This window comes from Thalassophryne amazonica, chromosome 18 (assembly GCF_902500255.1).
Source record: "Thalassophryne amazonica chromosome 18, fThaAma1.1, whole genome shotgun sequence".
In the NCBI taxonomy this organism is placed as follows: domain Eukaryota; kingdom Metazoa; phylum Chordata; class Actinopteri; order Batrachoidiformes; family Batrachoididae; genus Thalassophryne; species Thalassophryne amazonica.
The window spans coordinates 35,152,569-35,162,148 of NC_047120.1; the positions used below are offsets into that span (position 1 = coordinate 35,152,569).

Consider the following 9,580-nt stretch of genomic DNA (forward strand, 5'->3'; position numbering starts at 1 on the left):
GCTCACCAATCACGTCTCCTGCAGACGCCTGCGCTCCCTGCTCTCCCATTGGTCGTTCAACAGCCGGGTGACGCCCCTCGGAGTCCATGACGCTGGCCGAGATATCCTGTTGGGAAAGTGTAGTGACACGGACCCACAACAGGGGGCGCAAATGAACGGTCAATAGATGAGCCAAAAAGTAACAATTTAATGTTGTGAATGTGCACAACGAACATACAGACAATCACAGAATATCATAACAGTCAATACACAGAGGTGACGTGTGGGCAGGCTCGAGGATAGAAGACGTCTGTCCTGAGAAGAGCCGGAACCACACGATTTCCGCCGCCCCAGAACCTGGTGAATACTGGAGCCGCCAAGTCCCGAATTCCCAGGTGATCACCGTCCCCGACTGTCGGATCTGGTACTGCTGGCGAAGAACAAAGACAGTCAAGTGTGGGTGTGTGTACACCCAGTAACAACAACGGTGGGAATGCCACCTCCACCTCTCATTCAATATGTTGCAGCGGTCTCAGCTGAAAAGGAGCGCCGTCTTGCACAGCCTCCTCACAAACGACCGGTTCTCCTGCAAATTCTCACAATAACAGAGTTACAAATCTCACAAAAAGGCTGAGAGTATTACCTCCTATGAAGTATGATAACTCGGCAACGAGGTGGAGATGACGTCTGGTCTTTATGGAGTGAGATGATGTTGAGTAGATGGGTGACAGCTGTCAAGAGGTAATGAGCGACAGCTGTCACCCCCGGCTGTGTCCATGGCGGCAGCGCCCTCTCGTGCCTGAAGCCCACACTTCAGGCAGGGCGCCCTCTGGTGGTGGGCCAGCAGTACCTCCTCTTCTGGCGGCCCACACAACACCAACAGCAAAACAAGACAAAACTAAAATTGCTCCAGGTGAGGTTTTAATTCACAAACATTTTAAACAAAGTCTGATTAAAACAGAAATTAAAAATTAGAAATAAAAATAGAAATTAAATTTGCACAATATGACCCCTTTAAGCCATTGATGGAGGAAAAGAAATCACCAATTGTCGAGGCAATCTGCTAAACCATACGCCATACGTAACCATACGCCAGCCAGATCTCAGACTCATGACAGCGAGCCAAACCTAAAACTAAACCAAGTTCCACAAAGTGATCTGGATTAAATTATTCTTTCTGATCATGCAGCATTGCATTCTTTCATTGGTGTCATACAAATCAACGTATTGATTAGAAACGCAAGAAACTTTTTCTGAAGAAACAGCAAAGGCCAGTGTCTGAAATCTGACACACAGAACTAACTACAATAACCCAAAGAGTAATAAATATCACAAGCAGTTCCACTTTAAGAATAATGACATTTGTGTTTATTGAGGTGGAAATAGAATATCAATAACAGCACAATGAGAACGCAGGCATTTTTCTTATTGATGCAACACACTCTGGAATTTATTATTAATATGATGCAGTCAGCTGTTTTTTTATTTCCCCGCTCCTTTTCTTTTTTTTTTTTTAAAAAGACTTGCTCAAAGACTTGTAAGCCCCCTCAGTATGCATTAATGAACTTGACTCTTCTTTCATCTTCCTATCCTCTGGCTCCAGGTCAGCACACGTTCATTTTTCTTCATAAAATTAAAAATGAGTCACACTTTGAAGTCGGAAAAGTCATGACAGGTGGAGAAAGAATGGCGTGACCTGTGGTCAAAATGGTGGACAATGAGCTCTTTGTCTCACCTGTCTCTTCCACTCCAGGTGGGTACATACGCCCGGGGGATTCTGCAGGTCCGCTACCCTGTCTGGCCGCGTTACGGCAGCTTCCTGGAGCACGTGTCTGATGACCGTCACCTGACCGTGGCCACGCTGGAGGAGCACCCCTTTGTCATGGTGGAGAATGTGGATCCAGGCACCGGCACGTGTGTTCGCAACACAGTACCCTGCAGGCGTCAGGCCAATCATAGTGACGGGTACATACGCCACAACACACAAATGTACACACACATACTATAGCAGATAAAGTATATGTGCAACTTTGACATGCACACAGACACACATATTTGTACGAGGTCTATTAGAAAACTAACCGGCAGTTTTATAAAAAAAAACTATATGGATTTGAATCATGTGCGATTACACCAGACATGCTTGAACCCTCGTGTGCATGCGTGAGTTTTTTCACGCATGTCGGTGACGTCATTCACCTGTGAGCAGGCTTTGAGTGAGCACTGGTCCAGCCCTCTCGGCTGAAATCATTTGTCTGAGACGCTGCTGGAGACAGCGCGCGTTGCTTTATCAAACTTTTTTCAGGACCTGTGACGGATATCCGTGTGGACACTATTCGAGAAATTCAGCTGGTTCTCGGTGAAAAGTTTAACGGCTGATGAGAGATTGTGGAGTTTCTTTCACTTTAAGGACAGCTCACAAAGCAGATCGGCGCGGCGCGGTTGGAGGTGGCATCCGTCTGGCTGTTTCAAGCTGAAAACTTCCACATTTCAGGCTCTGTTCACCCAGGACGTCGTCAGAGAACAGAGAAGTTTCAGAAGAAGTCGGCATGAGGAGTTTATGCGGACATTCCACTGTTAAAGGAGATTTTGTAATGAAAGAACGTGCAGGCAAATTCACCGAGTCGGATCCGTGACGACACCACAAATCCGTCTGCGCCGTGACAGGAAAAACACCTCTGTGTTGAAAACCATTTGTAAAATTCAGGTGGCTTTTGATGGCTTTCAACAAGTGAGTATCTGAGAAATTGTTTAACAGCTTGGGCATGTTCCAACTTGTCCGTTAAGGTTTCCAATGGAGGTGTTTTTCCTGTCGCGACCCCCTGCGGTCTGAATAAACTCCTCATGCCGACCTCTTCTGAAACTTCTCTGTTCTCTGACGACGACCTGGGTGAACAGAGCCTGAAATGTGGAAGTTTTCAGCTTGAAACAGCGAGACGACGCCACCTCGGAGCGCAGATCGCCGTCAGGCACCGTGGGCCGTCCTTAAAGCGACAGTTACAGACCAAAATCTCTCATCAGCCGTTAAAATTTTTACCGAAAACCAGCTGAATTTATCGAATGGTGTCCACTCAGTTGTGCCTTACAGTTTTGAAAAAATTTAGATCAAATAAAGCAGCAGTCTCTGAGCCATTCCTAAACAATGAAAAAAACGACGAGAGGGTGGGCCACTCCTCACTCAAAGACTGCCCACAGGCGAATGACGTAACCGACAGGCGTGAAAAAACTCTCACATTCCCACGAGGGTTCAAGCATGTCTGATGTAATCACACGTGATTCAAATCCATATGGTTTTTGAAAAAAATAATAAGGTCGGATACTTTTCTAACAGACCTCGTATGTGTTGCTGTGTGACTGTCAGTACACAATATTTCAATAAAGATAGTGGGATTATGTGTCCACACTGGATGCACATTGGCAACCCTGAGAAAAATGGGCACACCCAAAAGAAACCACCACAACTAGTACTGCTCATCCTCACACTCACACAGTAGAAACGTATGTACATGTACATAGATCCATCTACTACTCTCTATATGTACATGTATATTGATTCAATTATTTTAATTAATTATTGAAATCCTGGCATTTCCAGAGGGTCTGGCACTGGGTTGACTTCTTTGAGGAGTTGCTCTGGGGTGATTCTCATTGCAGAATGTTAGCCGTCTCCAATGCCAGGGTTCTCCTGGGTGATCTCTCAGTCACCTGTGAAACATCAAAAACCACCAAAGCTCCAGGGGTCTGTGGTATTGGAGCTTAATTTAAAACATGTAGCTCTGCTGTGGAATGACCATAAACCCCTTTGTCCATAGTGTTGAGTCTACAACTGCTTCAGATTAGATTAGATAGAACTTTATGGATCCCTTGGGAAGACTCATTCAGGGAAATTGAGGTTCCAGCAGCACTGTATAGCAGCACACAGGGTAAGAAGCACACAGAGTATCAAAAGTGAAAAAAGAAAAACAGTTTGCAAATATAAATACAAATACACAATATAAATACCAGACATACAGTACTGATCAATACTGGTTTACTGGCTACTACTGTTCCTCTCATTCTCATTCCCGACCTCTGTTTTCCTGTTACTAAGATGTGTACTAAGTTGAATTTCTATCAGCAAACTGATAATTTATTTGTTAAATATGTGGAGAGCAAGCTCCTCTAGCATTTGGCTCCCATAGACTATAAACCTGGCATAGGACGTTTTGTGCGTAGCATTGATTCTACTAGTACACCTGGCACAAACGAAGTTGGAATTCTATTTTCAAACTGATTTTGGGGTTTCCAGAGGGGGTACTTGCCATGGTAATAAGAGAACCCCGCCCCTGGGAGTACTCAGATGGGGCCAAGATCACACCACAGGCTGAGTTGTCATCGGGCCAACTTTTCCTGTATCCTTTGACACTCCTCTGGAAGGGTGAAGCCATTGTTTCAGATGGAGCAACTGGAGCAGTGTGACGTCAGATAAAATCAAAATTTCAATCAAGGGATCCTGTAATCTAGATCAACCATCCAGTCACCTCGTGTTTTAATATGACTATGGTTGTAAAAATGAAAACTTGTCCTTACAGTTAAGTGTGGAATGTCAAAGTGATAGACACAGTAAAAAAAACAAAACAAAAAAAGACAGCAAAAAATTATCAGAAAATTCTGTTGTTTTTATGTAAAGACAAACAAAAACAAAAACCAAACAAACATAAAACCCAGCAGCTGTGGTTGGTAATAATATTTCTGCATATATTGCTAATAATAATTCAGCAAAAAACTGAGAAAATATATTAAATAATTTTCCAACAATGCTGTAAATTTTTTATGTATAAAAATGTAGTTTGTAATAAATAAATTACAAAAAAGGATATGAGGCCATGGACAGCCTTGAACCAGGAATGTTCTGTTTGGAAAACAAACACACTAAGTGTTCTCATCAGCCTGCCAAAGCCATTTTACTCCCTTGATATTAAGTCAACTCCATTATAAACAGACACGATTTTGTAAAACTCCTCATATTAACATATTTTATGCAAACATTGTAAAAAATACGTTAATATGTCAATATGTTCATTATATGTTCAATGGAGCCCTTGTTGTGTGACAGTACGGTGATACAATAGGTATTCTTGACTCCAAGCAAGATTTCCCACATTCAAGGTTGCTTGAGGCCCATTCTCCTTATACAGTTGGAGCTGTGTGAGAAAAACCATATCAATATGTGATTCCCATGCAAAAACTTTGGTGGTGGCCCTGAGCAAAGTAGGAGTAGCGCAACCAAATCTCACTGAGAGAACAGTTAGTTTAAAAACAGCATGATCATTATTAGGAAATAAAGAACACTGTTGGATTTACAATTTTTTTAACTGTACAGCGGCGATACAGGATGCATTAGCACAGTGGGTTTTTACCCGAGGCCATCAAATATGGCCATCGGTATTGCAAAGGTTTTTCGTCTGTCCGTCTGTCTGTGCTCAGCATAAGTCCAGTCCTATTACTGACAAACTATTGAAATTCACAGGGAACATTCTTGGGACACAGACCATAGACGAGTTCAAAGATAGCTAACCTTGATGTATTTTAAAGTCACATTCTGTTTCAATCGGATCCATTTGGTTTTAGAGTGACACGGGTGACAGCCACTCAGAGTAGAGCTGCACCGTGACGTTAGTTGCTGGTCTCTTCAAAACCGCGTTTTATGTGTTTATATACGTACAAGTTTCTCATATATTATGTAAAAGCTAGTGAGAAAGAGACACTTCTAAAACTGAAAACACTGTTTTTGGAACCTAATAACACCTCTGAACTTATTTACAAAAGAGTTCATAGAAGTTAGCATGGTGACGTCACATCCTGGTGCAGGTACTTGCTAACAGCTTCCTTTCTGGTATATTATGTAAAAACTAGCGAGAGATAAACACTTCTAAAACTAAAAATGCTCTTTTTGGAACCTGATAACAACTCTGGAATCATAACAAGACGTTAGTATGCACACAACTTTTGCTAACTCAAAGCTAACGTTCTATGGAGTTAAAATTGTCTCATTAACAAGGCTGGGTAGGATTACTTTGAAATGTAATCCAAAAGTAATCAGATTACAAGTAATCCAAATGTATATACATACATACATGTAATCCACATGTATTCTTTCAAAGTAATCCTACCCAACCTTGCTCATTAATAACTGCAAATGCACAGATGTGATTGACAAATATTCCTTGATTTGCACATGAACAAATGATTTATTTTGAACATGTACAAATTGTACGCAAGACAATAGGAGCTTAAATAATTAATTAAACAACAGCAAATAATAAATAACACAATGCTCATATGGCCGAGGGTATTTTAGCATTGTGTTATATTTTATATGCATCACCTTGACCTTTGCTGAAATTAGCAATTTGCCGTCACAGAACAGAATTTATAATCACCCGACTAACAGAAAACAGACTGTACAATCAGGCTGAGTGTGAAGGAATCAGACTGACCATGGGTGGCACATTAATTAGAAAAAGAGATATGTAGCGGCTGTTGTTGCACACAATGGCACATTGATTTGCAAGTAAAGAAGATTTATTTGTCTAACATGGGGGCATCTGTCATAGCGTGAGACAATGTCATCCCATACTACCCTCTCTTTTTTTCTCCATTTCTCTCTCACTGGTGTGTTCCATTTGGATGTTGACCAGCAAATAGAAAATGAAATGAAAGAATGAAAGGGAGAGCTGGAGAGACGCAGCCCGAAGCTGTGGCACAAATCAGTTAATCTCCCCGTGTGGTTTGACCAGCTTCCCCACAGAGCAGATGTTAAGTGTGATTAAAACTTTTTTTTTGTCTTGCTCATTAAAAATCCTTTCTATGGACAGATGATGGCTTCTGTTGCCAGAAAACCGAGCCTATGGTCGTGCCCCCCGCGCTGATTAAGAGCAGTAATTGGTGATTGTAATCCAACTTATTAAAATAAAGGTTGTGTGATGCTTTCAAGCGCCTCTGTGACTACATACTGAATTTACGGGGGGAGGACTGGTATAAAATGACCCCTAATTTTCCTCACAGCAGTAGACTCAAAGATCCTCCTCCTCCTCCTCCTTATCCATCTGTCCTCCTTTGAGCCTGCCCTCCTTTCCCAAACCGACGCCGTCAGGCCTTGTCTCCTGTCGACTGAGCGTCCTCGTCTCTCTGGTCCGACTCAGACACGGTGCTTCCCTCCATGCTGCACTAGTTTCTAGGCAGTTCTGAAGACCACACGGCTGCTGCTCCTCCTCAGAGGATACTGTCCCGTACGTGTAGGTGTATTTTTGTGTTGGCGGTGGAGTGTGTGCAATGACGACAGGTGGCTTTTTCAGCCTGCAGCAATTAATTAACACTGCGTTGGCTCATCACGGCTATTGACTCCAGTGAAAGAAGCCTTTCAAATAGAGTGAAATGTGTTTAAAAGGACTGCTTACATTATTCACAATAATTACTGGCATTAGTTTTCCATTTAATCTCCGCTCACATGCTTTCTTGATCACGTTATGCCAACTCATTGACATGCTGAAGTGATCTCAGAAACCATGACTCATAGTTCCCCAAAGACTCGAGTTCTCCAATCTGGCAACAGAATAGTTGAGCAAGGGAGGGAACACAGAGGGAGGGAGACCTCCCCCCACCCCAGTTTCTCACATGTATATCATCAGGTCCATAAGTAGTTGGACAGGGACACAATTTTTGTCATTTTTTTTCCTCTGTAGACTGTCAAGATGGAGTTGAAATGAAACAATCAAGATGTGCTCGTATTGGAGACATTCAGGTGTAATTCATGGATCAGCAAACAGTTCTCAAAAAGGAAGTATGGAGTCAGAGAAACCAGGGCACTGTGAATCATGGGGCACAGTGAATCAGTAGCTATATCTGCAAAACTACATATATATTTGCAGCAGTTATGCCATATTTTTATGCATAAAGACATCCCCCTTATAAATTAGTGTTTTGTTTTTGGTAAAACTAAGTGCCAAGTGAAGTCAGTTTTTTCCTATCAAAAGTAAATTTTGTGGATGTCAGTGTCTTTGTATTTATTTCTCACAACAGATGAAAGGTGGCCCAAAAAATTGTTATTAGTTAGAAGACTACCCCGTTCAACTGATGAGCATGTGTTATGTCTTCTCCAGACTATCAGCTATTTGATAACATGACTAATGTGTGTCACATGCACCCAGGGCACAGTGAATCGGGCACAGAGAATCAGTCTAGACAGTGATTTACTAAGCCCCAGTATCAAGTGGATGACAAATATTACTTGTTGAAGCTTATACATTTATTTTTCCATGAATTATTTCTATAATTTGTGTATATAAACAACTGTTTTCACGTTTGAACAGAAATTATGACAGTTGTATTTATAATAGTTTCTGAAGGACTTATATCACTATACAGTATAAGACACTCACATATTACATAGCTGATTTGCTGGATTATAGTTTGTATATGCATCAGCATGTATTTAATAATTTTGAAGAAGTCTTTATAATCATGTTTTTTTTTTTCATTATATTTTAAGTTGATTCACTGTGCCCCATGAATTTGTGCCTTGAATCACAAATTTTAAAATCGATTTTAAACACCTGTAAATTACACTTGGGGAGACAACTTTATAGGGCTTACAGAAAGTGTGCAGTAATTCTTTAAACAAAATTAGGCAGGTGCATAAATTTGGGCACCTCAAAAGAAAAAAAAAATACATCAATAGATGTATTAGATGAATAGAGTAGATCCTCCTTTTGAAACGCTTCCTGTAGCTTCCAATGAGAGCCTGGATTCTGGTTGAAGGTATTTTGGACCATTCCTCTTTACAAAACATCTCAGGTTTGTTGGTTTCTGAGCATGGACAGTCCGCTTAAAATCACACCACAGATTTTAAGCGGGCCATCTTGGGGTCTGAGATGGCCTTTCCAGAATGTTGTACTTGTTCCTCTCCATGAATGCCTTAGTAGATTTTGAGCAGTGTTTAGGGTCATTGTCTTGTTGAAAGATCCAGCCCCAGCGCAACTTCAACTTTGTCACTGATTCATGAACATTGTTCTCAAGAATCTGCTGATTTTGACTGGAATCCATGTGACCCTCAACTTTTACAAGATTCCCAGTACCTGCACTGGCCACACAGCCACACAGCATGATGGCACCATCTCCAAATTTTACTGTAGGTACCAAGTGTTTTTCTTGGATCGCTGTGTTCTTTTTCAGTCATGTATACCGCCCCTTGTTATGTCCAAATAACTCGATTTTAGTTTCATCAGTCCACAGCACCTTATTCCAAAATGGAGCTGGCTTGTCCAAATGTGCTTTAGCATACCTCAAGCGACTCTGTTTGTGGCGTGTATGCAGAAAAGGCTTCCTCTGCATTACACCATCATACACCATCTCTTTGTGCAAAGTGCGCTGTATAGTTGAATGATGCACAGAGACACTATCTGCAGCAAGATCATGTTGTAAGTTTTTTGAGCAGGTCTGTGGGTTGATTATGACTGTGCTCACTATCCTTCGCTTCAGCTTATCTGAGATTTTTCTTGGCCTGCTACTTCGGGCCTTAACTAGTACTGTGCCTGCGGTCTTCCATTTCCTCACATTGGAA

At 41.7% G+C, this 9,580-nt stretch overlaps 1 protein-coding gene across 1 annotated transcript in view; it reads left to right on the forward strand.

The window, feature by feature from the left end:
* LOC117530856 (glutamate receptor ionotropic, NMDA 2C-like) overlaps positions 1–9,580 on the forward strand; it is a 188,917-nt gene that overhangs the window by 124,409 nt on the left and 54,928 nt on the right. The window contains exon 8 of the mRNA XM_034193800.1: positions 1,733–1,944. Within this exon, the coding sequence (XP_034049691.1) occupies positions 1,733–1,944 (212 nt within the window). The remainder of the gene's footprint in view (positions 1–1,732; positions 1,945–9,580) is intronic.